At 40.2% G+C, this 15,772-nt stretch overlaps 1 protein-coding gene across 1 annotated transcript; it reads right to left on the reverse strand.

The window, feature by feature from the left end:
* Positions 1 to 2,841: 2,841 nt before the first annotated feature.
* CNDP1 (carnosine dipeptidase 1) lies at positions 2,842 to 14,819 on the reverse strand. The gene is made up of 11 exons (XM_009641487.1): positions 14,742 to 14,819; positions 14,135 to 14,278; positions 11,869 to 12,031; positions 10,643 to 10,731; positions 8,515 to 8,715; positions 6,992 to 7,076; positions 6,279 to 6,439; positions 4,711 to 4,875; positions 4,374 to 4,515; positions 3,816 to 3,963; positions 2,842 to 2,947 (listed from the first exon to the last, which is right to left on the reverse strand). The coding sequence occupies exons 1-11, from the start codon at positions 14,817 to 14,819 to the stop codon at positions 2,842 to 2,844; spliced, it is 1,482 nt and encodes a 493-aa protein (XP_009639782.1).
* Between the last annotated feature and the right edge of the window lie 953 nt (positions 14,820 to 15,772).

The raw sequence follows: 15,772 nt of genomic DNA on the forward strand, positions 1-15,772 counted from the left end.
GTAGTTATGCACATAAAATGGCTAAAACCAAAAGCTATTATTCAATCATTAATAAGAAAAACCTGAAGATTTTTTTTTTTTAATAACAATGTCAGGATTAGATCTTGTGAGTGTACGTATATAGGCATACATATATATACACACACGGCTACATACTTGCATACGTATACACACAAAGCATACACATGATTTCTGTAGTTAGTTGGTCAGGATTTGAGAATATCTAACATGCTCTGACATGGGATATGGTATATGTAGAATAAGGCTAACAAATAGAAGCAAACTTGAATCCTATTTCTAACACTATTATTTTAGAATTACCTTTAACTTTCTGCGGCAACAAATAATTGTTAATGCAACCAAGAAGTAATATTGCTAGCAATGGTGTATAATACAGACCTTAGAAAAATGCACACCAAATTTTTTTTTTCAAAAGGCTAATGAGATGCCGCATACCAGAAAAAAAAAAAAAAAAAGGAGTGGCTTCCCCAGTGCTTTCTTTCATGGCCAGGAGAATCTGAAATTGAAGTTTTCTGCTGTTTCTCTCTCCTGGGACTGAAGGAGGCATGAAGATGGTCTGCATAATTCATTGGTTTCACATACATGTTTTTTACTTGACAGTAAGCAGCTATTTCAGAGCACAACCTTATTTCAGTGCACTGCTCTGATAGTGCCTGTGTGTATAAAATGATGCTGTCTTTGTTGGCTGTATTTTATTTGGTGTTCCAAAGAGCAACAGAAAAAACTACATACAGCATAAGCCCACCTTCAGTTGTGCTTCTTCATGTTGTGAAGCCCATGATGGCATGGATTGTACTGTTTTCCAAAGCAGCTGTAGTCCTAGAAACACAGGCTCCATACCTCTTGCATCGGGAAAGACACCACCTCCAACACTTCACCGAGCTTTCTACTCTTCTCTTCTGCCAAGAGAGTCATATTTATGAGTAGCTTATGGTTGAAATCACTTTCTAAAGCCACTGCAAAACAGGAGATTGCAAATTTTATGTCAATTGTATGTCCTTAAATACTTCAGAAAAATTCAATCATTTACCTTTATGGAGCGATAGCTTTTAAGCATGGACCAATCTGCCATGAGTCCTGTGCAGGCGCTGGATTGCTCTCCCCTACAACATTCCTTACCACGCTCCTTCCTAAATGGTTTAAACAGGCAAATGGAGCTGGGAGACTGTAGAAGACCTGTTCTGCAAGTTGATGATGTGCAAACTGAAGTCTTCTGATCTTGGAGGCTCAGTCCTCATCTTCATCTTCTCTTGACATGGGCACCAAAAGTGACACTGCGGTTACACAGCCTGCAGAGCCAACACCAGTTAAGAGAGACTGAGCTGGTTCCTCTTTCTCCCCTTGAAGGCCGTCAGCAGCCAGCGTCCTTACTCAGTTCTTACCAGCTGAACTGTGAGCCTCACAGCCCCGGGGGAAGTCTGAAAGTGGGTGTTTATCAAGAACCTCATTTGAAAGCTAAGTATCCCAGATTATTACGGTTCCCACAGCTCTTAAAAGGCCAGCTGCCTTTATGTCCAGCTCTCAGGAATTTCAGGGAAGCTACTAAAAATTATTTACATTTTTAAATTCAGCCAAGGCTTTTATCCTGATAACTTTCCACATCAGCTGTTCATACATGTTATCTGTGGTACAATATTCCTTTCTATAGACTCCACATCCACACCTTATGTCCTTAATCACCTTTATTCTTACAGATTTTTGCAGGAGAGGGAGCAGGAGAGAAAGAAAAGACACCAACTACTTCCCATAATTTACTTAATGTCATTTGTTTTAACAGTAGGGATAACATGACTAAGTCTTTGTTTAAATTTCATTCAGTCATTTTGGTTGTGTGTGAAATTACTACATGTTATAATAAAAATCACCTTTTGAAATAAAAAGAAATATATAGATGTCATTTGTGCTAGGTGTTTTGCCTAAACAGCAAACAGAACTCTCCAATAGTGTTTTAATTTCAAAATACATCATTTGCTTTTGATTTAATTATCAATGTAATCTGATGCTTTGGAAGTAATTAACAACCACCAGTGGCTAACTGGATGGAAGAACACCCTTCTGATGACAGACTTTGGCCAGAACAGATGTTTACAAAAACTTTTTTCTGTTGTACAAAAAGAAAGTCACATTAAGGAAATGTGTTATGTAGTGATTCTTAAAACTCTGCTCTCACAGCCCAATAAAAAGAAGATCTGGATTAAAGGGGGGGGGGGCAGAATCCAGGCCTGGAAATATTTATTTACTATTGCAGTTCTATTGACCTCAGTGATTATTCCTAGAAGTAAATGTTCATAGGCAAGTCTTTGCCTCAAATTCAGCAAGTTAATTGTATTGCGTTTCTTATTTACAGCCTTCTGTGAAGGACAGGGAAGACATTAACATGATAGTGGTCCTTTGTTCAAGTAATTAGTGAACTTTTGTATATAGTGGAGAGAAAACGACAGTGTTGAGAATTGCTCATATTCAGAAACTGAAATATGAGCTAGGCGGCATGAACATGGGCGTCCTACAAACAGAAATAAAGTAATTTCAAGAAAATATATGCCAAAATTCCCACTGCTCTGATTTTTAAAACTAAAATGTAACATATTTCACTCAGCAAGAATGAATTATCCCTGAGCCGATTTTAGAGCATCAGGGGTAAGACCACTTGATTGCCCAGATCACAAATGCATGCCATTTAGCAGTATGCCAAGTAATGGTACGGCACTTATTTTTTCCACCGAGACCCACTGAATATGTCATTTATGTGTTTTTCCAGATCAGGAAGTTAGAAAGCTTAAGACTAAAAAAGTGCTTTGCTGATTTTCTTGTGATGGTCTATCAGTTGTCAGTCTCCATGTTGGAAGTTTCATGTAAGTGCTGATGTAGCTTTGATATCTCCAGGAAAAAGGCTGCAAACACTTTGGTTCCTTCAATGTAGTTGTGTCTATAAGAAAGGAAGAAAGAGAATGAAGTCGGGCTCTTCTGCTCTTCAAATTAGGGGCATAGTCTGGTGAAGTTTTCAGTCTTCAGAGGAATTTGCAAGATTGATCACCCAAAAAAAGGACCAAGTGCACAGAAATTCCTGACATCCTGCAATTGGCATTCCTCTGAAGGATTCACTGAGGAAACTTTTTCCAGTGTTATGTCCCCTAATTACTATTGCCTGTAGCGACAAGGGTGGAGGCTATACTCGGGGACAACAAAAAATAATTTGAGAATTATTGTAGGATTCTCCAGTTCCTCGAGCTCAGCGTGACCTGACTCAGAAGCTGCACAAATGTTCAGGCAACACGCTGAACCATGTCTTACCATGGCTCCTCAAACAATGAACACAAATGGCAAGTTTAAGCTAATTTTTATATAATTACACTAGTTTTGATCCCTGTAATATAAATACATCTTTATGTCCATTTATAATGAAAACCATTAAAACCCTATTTAAGCATTAGCCTGAGTATGTCCGTGTTCCAGTATGACTGGAATACTTGGAAACTGCTGCTGTGATGGAAAGGTGCCTGTCTACATCATCATCTTTCAGATCAGAGACAAATTTCATTGGCAGTGAAATGAAAATTGCCAGTGCGGTGCATTTGAAGACTTGAGTAAACACTTCATGAAAAGTATATAGCAGTACACATTACAATGTGAATTTTGCTTTCTGCTTGGCACGGCAACAAGTTTGCCAGAGGCAGTAGTTTGGGACTGTCCAGTGGAGAGCAAAGCTTCCCATCTGGCACTGCTTATGTGTGGGTACCCGGGGACATCGGTTCGTCCCCATTCTCTTACAGCAAAAATGGACAAATGAAAGAAACCTGCTTATTTTCTCATTCTGGGAGTGCTCCCCGTCATCAGCTGCTCCAATCGGAAACATCATCACACTTTTCTGCATTACAGTCTGAAACATTCTTGCAACAGGAATTGTAGAACCATCCCGAATAAAATCTGGATCTTCTCCAAAAACTGAAACACATTGAAAGAATGAACCCATTAAGTTAAATAAAGGTGCTGTCTTCAGCTACCAAATACCAGCTACCTGCTCAAACGTAAAGAACTTCTGAGTAGGAACTGGTTTGAGTGTGTAGCCAATTGCTTTCACTAACCAGCTGCACTCTGCACGCCTCTGGCTTTGTATCAGTACACAAGAGAACTAAATGAGGTCTTGTGGCTACTCCCATGAAATGCACCCCAATTCGGCAAGAGGTGGAGGCCTCAATGGCTGAGTTGCTCTATCAAAATCAGTAAAATGTGTACATCAGTGAGACGTAAGCGACTGTAGCACCGAATCGGGAAATCCCTTTTGCTCTATGGCTGAGCACAATTCCCTCGCACACCTGCAGACACATTAAGGACTGGACAAAGAAAGGACGTACCTGTTTTTATTGCCCTTCTTGCTGCTTTATACAGTGGACCATTAACATCAGTGAGCCAGGGCTTCGCACCCAAAGGCATAGACACTTTCAGTTTGTTTGGACTGTTCCTCTTGGAAAAGACACCCTCCAAGTGCTCCACCACCTGCGGGGAAAACACGTTGCAGTCAGAAATGTTCAGCTTCTTGCAGCTCAAGCTTACACCCACATTCCCGCTTCTGCTTTCAGCAAGAAAGAAACACTAGAAACGTTTGGTTTGCTACCTGGGGTGTAAATCTGTGAGGTGTTAAGAGGGACCTAGCTTACACAATAGAGGCCAGAGAAAAGGTTTGCCACTTACCTGTTGTTTCACAACCGAAAGGTCCATGTGGGGGACCTGACGGATTGAGAATTTGCCAATGACTTTTGATGGAATGACAGTTTTAATTCCTGGTTCATGAAAAGCTCCTTCAATCCCGTGAATAGAGAGAGAAGGGTAACGCCACAGGTGTAGAAGTATTTCTTCCTTAAAAAAAAAAAAAACAAACCATTGAAAATGCAAGGGATGACACTAGAGCCATTCACAGTTGATAAAACTTGATATGAAGAAATGGTTTTCCCTCCTAAAACGCGTATTTGGAGGACCTGTATTTTAAAGATATTTGATTTGTAGTTTAAAGCCACGCTCATATCTTTTAATTTTAAAAAATATTTTCAGTCAAAATTTGTTCACATTTAGAACTATTTGGATGAGAATAGCTTTTCATGCACAGCAAGAAAAGCGGAGCATTATTTTAAAGTATCTTGGAAGTGAATTTTTTATAGTGCAAAGAAAAATCAGAACAACTTCTGATCTGACCATCTGTTGATCTCAGAACTTGTTGCAGGAGACCCCTCCCGGATGATACCAGGGAAGAAATTCTACTGAGTGTTAAATAATACAAGAGGCAAGATGGTAATGTTCAGTAACCAAGTTGATCTGTTTTTCTGGAGAAGATAAGAAGGGTAAAAAAAAAGAAAAAAAAAAAGAAAAAGCTTATTCTAATGAAGAAAGGAAAAATACATAAATTATAAATTGGTCTTCACGCAGAACCCCAGGGCACGGCTCCTTTCCTTCTACTCCAGTTTTATGAAACTAGAGCTTTATGTACACATAACATTTGCACCGCTTCATCCTCATACAGGTAAAGCATCAAAACTTATTTAGTGTAGTTACACTATACTTTTGTATTACTGATCAGTGAAGCTTAGGCTAATTCAGAGGCTTTTTCATGAAAATAAAAGCATCCATGTTACAATTTATACCAGTATAATTACGTTAGTGATAAAAAAAAAATAAATAATCACTTCTTTCTTTTCTCCCTGCTGTCACTGCTGTGGAGAGAGATCTTTTGGAGCCAGCCCTTACCTGCTGTTTTTCATTCAGGATATAATTTTTAAATGCTGGCAAAGAGAGGCTTATAACTTTGCATGCTTTTTTGGTGTGCTCAGCAGATATCAAAATCTGAATTAAACGCATAAAAACCACCCCAAAACACATCTGCCTAGAGCTGCCTCCCCATTTTTTCAGAGACAAATGCAACTTCTTTCCTACTACGTGATGCATGTGCAGGGGTTTTAATGCTTATTTTCTTTGGCTGGTTAGGTGAGGGAGAGAGGATCTGCAGTGCAGGAGAGGGAAAGTGACACTGTTAGCTTTGCATTATTCCTTTTCATTGATTATTCATATTTCGGATCACTTTCCCCAGATGCGCTATCTTGCATTTTCAGCAGATTAATTTTATTTACCTTTTAATGCTCTGTGCTCCTTTATTTTATTGTGAGTTTGCCATTGACTGAATATATCTTTCAGTTTGGCTTTACACATAAATGCTACGAATGGGTGATTTAAATTCTTTCTGCTGACCATTTACACAGATTTTACATTACCTTGGTGCCATAGAGGAATTCTTTCACGCCACTATTATTTTTATGTTCCTCTAGATCAAATTCAATCGATTCATACAATTTCCTCTCCTCTTCCGTCAGGGCAGCAACGCTGTCGTAGATTCCAGGGATCTGAATATGACCTGTAGGATCCACAAGGCTGTCTACAAAATAAGGCAGAGATATCAGTTCGAGTGGGACCTATTTCTTCCACTTGGCACTCACATCACCTTTTCTCTTCTACCTAACTCTTTACCAGATGAGTAAGCCTAACAAGTAACTACTAGCAACTGTTTGCATCCATTGAGTTGTGGCACCTACATCATATTTATTAAGAAAACCACTGAGTGTGTGGTGGGTCAGCCCAGCTGCTGACATGAAAACATCATTCTACTGAGATACAAATCAGCATTAAAAAGTCATGTTTTGCTCTGTGTGTGTGTGTGTATTCAAGTTGCCAGCAATCCTTAAACGTTCTTGACTGACACATGACTGACATCAGCTTGACAGGCACATGTCTGAGGTCCTGGCCTTACCAGGGACATTCCCCTCCTCAGCTGCTGCCACCATAACTATGCTGAGATTTGGAAACCTGGGAATATTGCTTCAATTAGACTTGCCTTACTCAGGTCAATTAAACATGGCACTGATCTTCGTTAGGCTGATTGCTAGCTGTTGTTCCCCAGTTACTCCTGAGCATTGTCAAGTGTTATTACCCAGCAGAGCTATCAGGTCCGTCAGCGGCTCATGAATGATGCCTCCAAAAGTTCCAGAGTGAAGGTCCTTGCTGCCACATTCCACCTGTACCAAAAACACCGGTTACATATAAACACTCCCTACCTTGTTCTTCTGCGAGTGTTTGTTTTCCATGGCAAGCGGTGGCTTCAGTTTTTTTAAACGAGGCCACAAATGAATAGAAAACGATTATGCGTTTCTATTTATAAAATGGAAAACATCATGTCAGGAACAATCTGCTTCTGGTAAAGAGAAGATAGGGCTCTCTTGTTAACCACTGGAGAGAGAAATTCAGATGTCTGTAGCACTTACAGGCATTTGAAAGCAAGGGTCCCTCTCCATTCCCTCCTTTGCTTCAGTGAGATTAAATACACTGTAAGTTAAACACTTGCATATTATTTCTAATGTTATGTTATTTCTAACACTATATTTTCTTATTGTATTTTATTATTATTTTTCTAACATTGCAGAATAAATTCTTCAAGTTCTCTATCCTTTTTATTTAATGCAAAATCTTCATAACAAAGGCAAGAAAGAACCTTGTTTTGCATTAAGAAAATATATGTGCAACTTTAATTCCAGATTGCAACAAATAAGAATTTAGAGGTCTCTTGAATCATACGGCTTTAGAATAGAGAGAGGCGTTTGGTTTATTAAATGGATTCTTCTTCCAGACACATTTTCATAGGCAGGTTTATCATAAACTATTTGCCTGCAACAAACTTGTTTATTCTTCTCAAAACCTCATTACAGCCCACTGTCTGGTAGCAGGCAGAGATCATTTCTGATGTTTTAATAGTATCATTTTTCTTAACCAAGACTTAGAAGAATTGAATCAAGGCTGCCGAGGCTCTTTTGGTTAAAAACAAATTTCATTCTATCTCAGACATAAAGGTTAATGCAGATTTTTCTTTAGTTCTCTAGTTCTTTAATCTTCTGTCTGAATTCCTTTTCTGCTTCATCAGGAAGTTTCCAGATGAGAAATTTTTGCTCTCCATTTCACAGTAGCTCATCTTGGCTGCTAAATATGCTACAGTGCACTATTGTTTGCTTCTGCCAGTGGTTACAAAAATTTTGTGTGGCTTTTAAACCCAGGGACCCAACTAAATTGCGTGCCTACAGGCAGGCAGTATCTGCTTCAAAAAGGACAGAGCTGCAGAAGAAATGGTTTTGGAGTGAGTCAGGGGGTGTCGGGATGATGCTGCAAGAGAACGGAGTTGATGCGTGGAGGGAGTGATGAGAAAAGACTGGGAGAGCGGCAGGAGACTAATGGAATAATGGAGAAATGATGATTGAAGAAAAGTTAATGAAAGTAAATAGGGCTAATTGCACTGAAATGAGGGTGGAAATCCACATAAGCGAAAAAAGACAGGGAAGAAAGGTCGGTGTTTGTAAATATTAAATTTGCTCTCAGTCTTTTTCTGCATGCAGATATCGATGTGGGTACAAGTACATCACTGCCCTCTGGTCGGGGGCCCGGTTCAAATGAACCTGTGTCCTTTACCTCCACAAAGAAGCAGGCATTTCCCCGACTCCCGTACGTAAGGGCAGGCTTCTTGTTGCTGAGCCAGAGGTTGTCCGAAATCACAATATAATCGACATCAGAAAAAAAGCACTGTTTTTCTTCTTCAAGTAATTTTTCTAGCCCCAAGGACCCTGCTTCTTCCATGCCTTCAATTACAAACTTGAAGTTTACTGGCATAGCCTAAATGAACATTAGAGAAGCCTGGGTAAGGAACAAGCATTTTCAAAAATAAAAAATCTTAAAAAAATCAAAAGCAGACTAGCTTGCAGTATATGTGTTAGGGAAAGTAGGATGTAGGATATATAGCTTGTTTCAATAGAAAGGGCATTGATAAATATACATGTGTGGTTTCCCAGAAAAACCTGCTCTTTGCACTTTTCTGTACTTCTCGTTTTTGAAGGAGAAAACAAGTGATATCATTTTTCCTTGTGTTTCCAGAAAGCTTGCTGGACTGTCTCATAAAATGGGATTTCTCTCAGTACTATTAAATGTTCTAATTGCTTTGGAAAGCCTGTGTAATAACAGTTGCATTTTCACAGAAAATGTCCTGCCTCTCATATTTCCGCTGTTAGCGCCCATGTGGGCAAAGCTCCACTGCTGCAGTTTTCCCCACATGTTATCTATCTCCAGAGTCAGTCACATGGCGGTAAAAATGCTGCTGGTGATTCTACTATAATTGTCCTTTTAGCACTCATGAATCCATTTGCCTGCTAGTTCATAAGGATGTATTTCCAAGGGTAATTAAGAAAACTTTTATTATGGAATAGTGCGAGATAGAAATGCTGATGTCCCATAGGAGAAATAAATTTGAGCTTAGTTTCCCATTCCAATTCATTTTCTCATTACAGCTTTTAAGATGTTTTATCTTTTGATTCAGTGCTCAGATTAAATTCAGAAACAAATGCATAGAATTAAATGAACTTGTGTTCATGGGTTCACCAATGGTTCATCGAACGACAACAAAAAAAATTTAGAAATAAACTGTTCATGAATATTGTTTGATGGTCTGTGCTGTTTTCTAGAGAGAGGCTTCAAATGACAAAGATTTCTTTTTGCTTGCTTGTTAAAATGCCAAAATAGCTATTAGTGATTTGAAAAACTGGAAAGATGCAGAAAGACAGCCCCATGGTTATGTATCCACTTACAACCGCCCATCTGTAGGCAAACAACGTGTGGATTTGCTAGCACTCAAGAGACACTGAGGTCAGTTCTGCACTATTGATGCAAGAAAAACATCAGTTTTCCAGAAGGTTGCAAAAGGACTTTAAAAGTCAGGACTTATGCTCAATTTGTGCATAATGTCATAACAGAGGCACAAAACTGTTTCTCAGCAATCTAACAAAACGTGTCGTGCAAATTCACCTGAAAGGACGCTTGCTAATCAAGTTACAAACTTAGATGACACGTTGGTTTAGCTTTGCACTGGGGCTACAACCAGCCCCAAATTATTAAGTGTGCAGACTGATTTAAAGAGAACTGTGTTGGTCATTGTAATAATTTAGGCAAAATTTTGATTCTGAGAGTTATGTCACGCTATAACTGAGTACATTTGTACTTGGTTAATGCACCCATTCAAGGCATTCGCTCTGACAAATCTAATGCATCATTGAAAGAACAGCCCATAACGTATGAGCATTTTTGGATACTTGTTTTCTTCATGCATATAACATAAATTGAAGGTAACATGTCATTAGGCAAACCCAAAGATTGGCAGAATGTAACAGCAGAAATGAGTCTTCATGAGCAATCTGTGATGTATGTTATTTTAACATTTTAAAAGCTCTAAAAAGAACAGCGTATCAAAGCTATTTAATGTATGTAATCTATATTGAATGCTTCCCCCCAGTGTGTTTTCCTCTGCAGGGCAATGACAGCAATACGATATTTACACCGCATACGGACTGTTCAAAATAGAAATTCTCAAGGGCAGATTCGTACTGGAGTGGGACCAGTGCCCTGGATGTAGCATTAGAAATAAGCTAATGTTTCAAAATGCATGTAGTCTGTTGGAACAGAGACATATCATCTAACTCACGAGAAGGTAAATGCATCCCTCCAGAGAGATGATATTATAATACAACAACAACAATCCCTCATTGATACCTACTAACTTCAAGGCTCTAAATGTTTCCACTGCATTTATCCAAGCTAAGACAGGTCCTTTATTATCTGTTGCTCCACGGCCATAGAGATTTCCTTAAAAAGAAAAGATGAAAATTTTTAAGCAGTCTTTGAAACTCGTCTAATCACTTCAATGTAATCAGAAAATTCCTGCTGCCACAGAAACTGTGGTGGTGTGTCAAGTGAAGTGTCAAAAGAACCAGGATTTCATTGACTTGTTTTAAATAAGGTGATGGGTATTTCCCAGTGGACTGATACACTTTCCTCCCCCCCCCCTTTTATATACATCATATTATGATTTCTGCTATGTGCCAATTTCTGAGCTTCACTTTTGTTCTTAGGAGCTGTTTGTTCATACCAGACACACTTGGAGAGTTTGCACAATAAGCAGCTTCTGTGCACATCAGCCAGCCCAGGTAACAAGCAGCAAAAAGACCCACAGATAAATACCACAGTAGAAGTATGAAGCTACAAGTCTAGGTACATTAATTTTTTTTAAGCCTTTGACTGTACATTTACATACAGGGACAGATTTCAGTTTCATGTACAGATAAATCTGTTGCGTATACAGATAAATCTGTGGATTGCCACTACCAGATTTATCTATGGCAGTCCCCACTGGAGGCAGAAGAGTTACCCCAGTAAGGGTGTTTGGAGCGTGTCCCAACAGATGGGAATGGGTGATTTAATGGCTACAGGACAGGCCTAAGAATCAGGATTTCTGGGTTCTTGATCCTACTCCCTGCTCACCCTCCATCCTTAATTTTGGTCCTTCAAATGAACAGAGCTTTTCATGCTCAGCTGGCTGTAGTGGAAGGATGAGTGAATTAAGGGGGGTGGGGAGGGTTCATTCTTCCGCCACCAATGCTCCGTAGCTCCAGCGTGGCAGATGGAGGCACTAAAGGATTATGAACCAGGAACGGGAAGTGCGAGGGAGGATAATGGCTGATCCAACAACCCAACGAGAATTTTAAAGCAGAGATGGATTCTCTATTGAATACTGTACAAAGGAATATTAACCTCATGTGGCTCTTTCACACCAAATATTAAGCAGTCATTGATGGGTCTCAATACTCACAGCATGGTCATCAAGACTCAGAGCTGCTGCATTTGTCCCATGGAGTGGTTAAACGCACAAGGAGCCTCCTTGCCCTCAGAATCTCAGAGCTGTGTATTCAAATAACAATACAAAAAATATGACCAGATACATACCATTGATTTCAGTCAGTGTGTAAGGGTCAGTTTTCCAGCCATCTTCCTTTCTGGCAGGCTGCACATCTACGTGACCATAGAAACATACAGTGGGCTTTTGCTGATCCTTCCCCAGGTCCCCAAGAATCACAGGAGGCAGTGGGAGGTCCTGGCCATCAGGCAACTGTGGAGAAATGTTAAAAAAAAGCAACAAAGGAAAAGCAAACCTTTGAAAACTTGCAAATGTTATATAAAACCCCCCTGGAATTCTCAGTAGTGAAAATACTTCTAGATACTCAGCTTTGATTTGGTTACGTTCACAAATCTGACTTTGAATCCAGCTCTAACCTACCCAGAGAAATTAAGATTTTTCTCCCCACCTATTTAGGTTCTGCAGGGACTTTATGGAGATCTTCTGAAGTTTTAAAGTCACAAATGCTTTCATTATTAAACTCTTACTTTCCAGCACTGGAGAAGACAAAGCTGACTGTGTGCTGGAGTGACAAAAGCACACGTCATGACACTGAAATAGTCAAAAGCCACACAAACTAATTTTGCGTTTGCTTTTGTCACAGACAGATCGCAGGAGGTCTGTAAGTTCAAATACAGGGGGAGAAAAGTTTTGCTGGCAGGAGGCAGCAGCAGCTATTTCAGACTGTTTTCAAAACAGGTCAAGGCTCTGAACTAATCCTGTAACTTAGGCTGTACGGAACAAATCTCCACACTGGCCAAGAGAGGCTGGGCGTCTCATGGGAGAGAGAAATAAGAAATGAAGGAATGTGTGTCCTCCCTTGTATTCACCAATAACATCAGTCTGTATCTGCCTGTTGCAACACAAAAGCGTAGCTGCTTGCCCAGCAGTCGAATGAAAAACCCATTTTGTGAAACAATATTTTGGCCCTAGGCAGAGAAAAATATCTCTGGTCTCTGCTCCCACAACAGGTAATCTATTCCCTGCTGTTATTGACAGACTGTTGCTATATATTTTGACAGTCATAAATGCATGCCAAGTACATACTAAGCTTTTCATTGTAAATGCATTCACCACACCTATTAAATGACCTAGCCTGAAATATTAAAGTATTGCTGTGCTTCAAGGTCCTTGTGCTAAGTCTCTGTTAATCCTCCCCAGAAGCCTCAGAGGAAGGAAAAGGGAATCACCATTAGTGAACTTTTGAATTCCTGTTAGAACAGAAACCTAACAGCCCAGGGCAGGAAAGACCCGCCAGCTGCACTAAGGTAAGTAAACAAAGGTTTCTCAGAGATTAACTCTCGCCTGTTGCTTTCCCAACAGTCATGAAGAAAACAGCTTGGAGCATTCTGGGCTCCCCAGTTCAAGAAAGATGAGGAACTCCAAGAGAGAGATCAGAGGAGATCAACAAGGATGATAAGGGGACTGGAGCATCTCCCCTATGAGGAAAGGCTGTGAGAGTTGGGCTTGTTCAGCCTGGAGAAGACTGAGAGAAGACCTCATGAACACATACAAATATCTTAAGGGTGAATGTCATGAGGCCGGAGCCAGACTCTTTGCAGTGGTGCCCAGCGACAGGACAAGGGGCAATGGGCACAAACTGAAACATAAGAGGTTTCAGTGGAATATGAGGAAGAACTTCTTTACTCTGAGGGTGATGGAGCACTGGAACAGGCTGCCCAGGGGGGTTGTGGAGTCTCCTTCTCTGGAGATATTCAAAGCCCGCCTGGACAAAGTCCTGTGCAACCTGCTCTAGGAGAACCTGCTTTAGCAGGGGGGTTGGACTAGATGATCTCCTGAGGTCCTTTCCAACCCTGCCATTCTGTGATTCTGTGATTTGTCAGGAGCTGCCAAAATAAAGATGATGCACAAGATAGCTAACCCTTTCTGCCTGGCAGCACTTCCCTTGTAAAAGTTGCCTCCCTCATATGAAGACTTTGGTGACAAAATGATGCATTAACTGTCATGCTTCATTACTCAGAAGAACATAAAAATGAGCCCCGGTAAAAATCTCATGCCTTTTACTTTTGCGAACTGCTTCCCCCCAGTTAAAAGCGTCAAACTGTCCCTGCCATGCAGAGAACACCAGTTTGCATTTGGATGGGCTGTATGGTCTTCCAAGTCTGTTCTCAGACAGCCTGAGGAGGGACTGATTTCAGCAGGTACCGTGTATCTGTGGGCTATTGATAAATTGTTATCTAGCTACCAAAAATACCAGTAAGTTATAACATACATATGCATATACATAGCACTGAATGTAATAGGTAAACCACATGTGCAAATAAGATGTTTGAAATGCAAGAATCAGACAAGCACCTGCTGTGACCCCAGGTTTACTAAGTTAACAGTGGCTCCCAGTGCTGAAAGTTTGTCTGCTGCCAATGCCATCATTCGTATTACTTCTTTCCTCAGATCTGGTTGAACAGAATCACTTTCCACAGCCACCCATTTCTTAAGGTCCTGCGCAGGAAGGAAAGAAGTGCAGTTAAATCACTCAGGCTGCTGTGGTGTTTGGCCTTTGAACATGAGAAGTGTCACACTGGAAAATGGTTTCATTTCCATCCCATCATAGCAATGTCATGGATGCTTTTTTTTTTTTTTTCCTCTTAACTGGTAAAGGTTTGCCAGTTAGCCCATGTGGGTGTGTTTTGGCTCAGTGGAGCCTCTCTCTGCACACACCCAAAGGATGCCCACAGCTAACTGGTCTATGGAGGTCCATGTAAATCCCTCTTCCACCCAAAGGGTCCCCAACATAGACTATCCCCTTGCAGCCTTGCTTTGTGAAGCACATCTGGGACACCTGATGCCAGACCTGGAACCCTGCTCATCACCATATTGGCAAACACTCATCTGGCACGTAGAGCACAGGACTCTGGGACACCAGTCCTGCGCTCCAGTCATTTCACTGCAATACAGTTCCTACCTCGATGAAATCACTTTGATGTACATCAATGAACTGGAAGATCTCCATCTCCGACACCGAAGAGGATGATGAGGACATTCCTGCCTTAAAGAGTAGTTCAAGGCGGAGATGGATGCTCTCTGAAAGTTAAGGATAAAATACAAGATGTTAGAGACATCCCGCAATATGCACTTCTTTTCACTGCTAGAAAGCATAGACAACAGTAAAGTGCTGAGCCTATTTAAGTCTCATTTAAGTCCTTCAAGCCAGGAGAAAATGTACATCAATTATTTTATCACATAAAACCTGCACTCAACTCACAGTCAAGTTTCTGGAAGAAAGTTAAAAAACGACCAAAGAGTAAGCAGCTTTACAATTTCTGCAATGTAAGTAAATTAAGGGAAGCTTTTTCTAACGAAACATTTATTGCATCATTTTTCAGTGCACAAACATCAAATTGTAAGTTCTGGGAGGTCAGCCCCAGGGGACGACTTGCAAACACCAACACACACCAATGGCCCAGAGGACTCAGCTTTCTTTTTCTTCATTTCCAGAAGGATGGAGAAGAATGGAGTCACTGACACACGTTGAGTATTTTAAATGAATGAGAGAGAAGAATCATGGCACTGGAGAGTACTGGACAACAAATAGTTTTTGTTGGTTGAACAAGAAGAGTGTCAATACTGAAACACTTGGTAAGTGCAGAAGTCATTTAGTACTTGCAAACCTCTGTGTCATCTTGGTTTTGACAAGATGTGTGAAGATTTAAAAACCATAAGATTTTAAAAAGTATTTTTCTTCCTTCCTGCAGTTCCTGTAGTTTCTTAAATAGGTGTTAGCAGAGTAATACTTGGATAGCTAAATACTTGGCTGGTTTAAATTCAGAATATCTGCTGTGCTTGGCTGTGCAATGTGATGGGACTCCAAGGTCAAAACCCAACACTTTGATTCTAAAAATATTCTATGCTGGTAACAAAATGTGCAGTTGCACGTCCATCCATAATTCCTTAACTTTGATGCATTGCTAAAGTGATAGACTATGGTATTATCAA

Source organism: Egretta garzetta, unplaced genomic scaffold (assembly GCF_000687185.1).
Source record: "Egretta garzetta isolate BGI_Z169 unplaced genomic scaffold, ASM68718v1 scaffold126, whole genome shotgun sequence".
NCBI lineage: Eukaryota > Metazoa > Chordata > Aves > Pelecaniformes > Ardeidae > Egretta > Egretta garzetta.

Excerpts from the sequence above, each read along its gene's own strand:
- CNDP1 (XM_009641487.1), bottom strand. The coding sequence starts at position 14,819 with ATGTCCTCATCATCCTCTTCGGTGTCGGAGATGGAGATCTTCCAGTTC. Across the intron at positions 8,716-10,642 it reads CATTTAGAGCCTTGAAGTTA|GCTATGCCAGTAAACTTCAA; the intron begins GTAGGTATCAAT and ends ATGTTCATTTAG. Across the intron at positions 3,964-4,373 it reads AAGAAGGGCAATAAAAACAG|TTTTTGGAGAAGATCCAGAT; the intron begins GTACGTCCTTTC and ends AATGTGTTTCAG.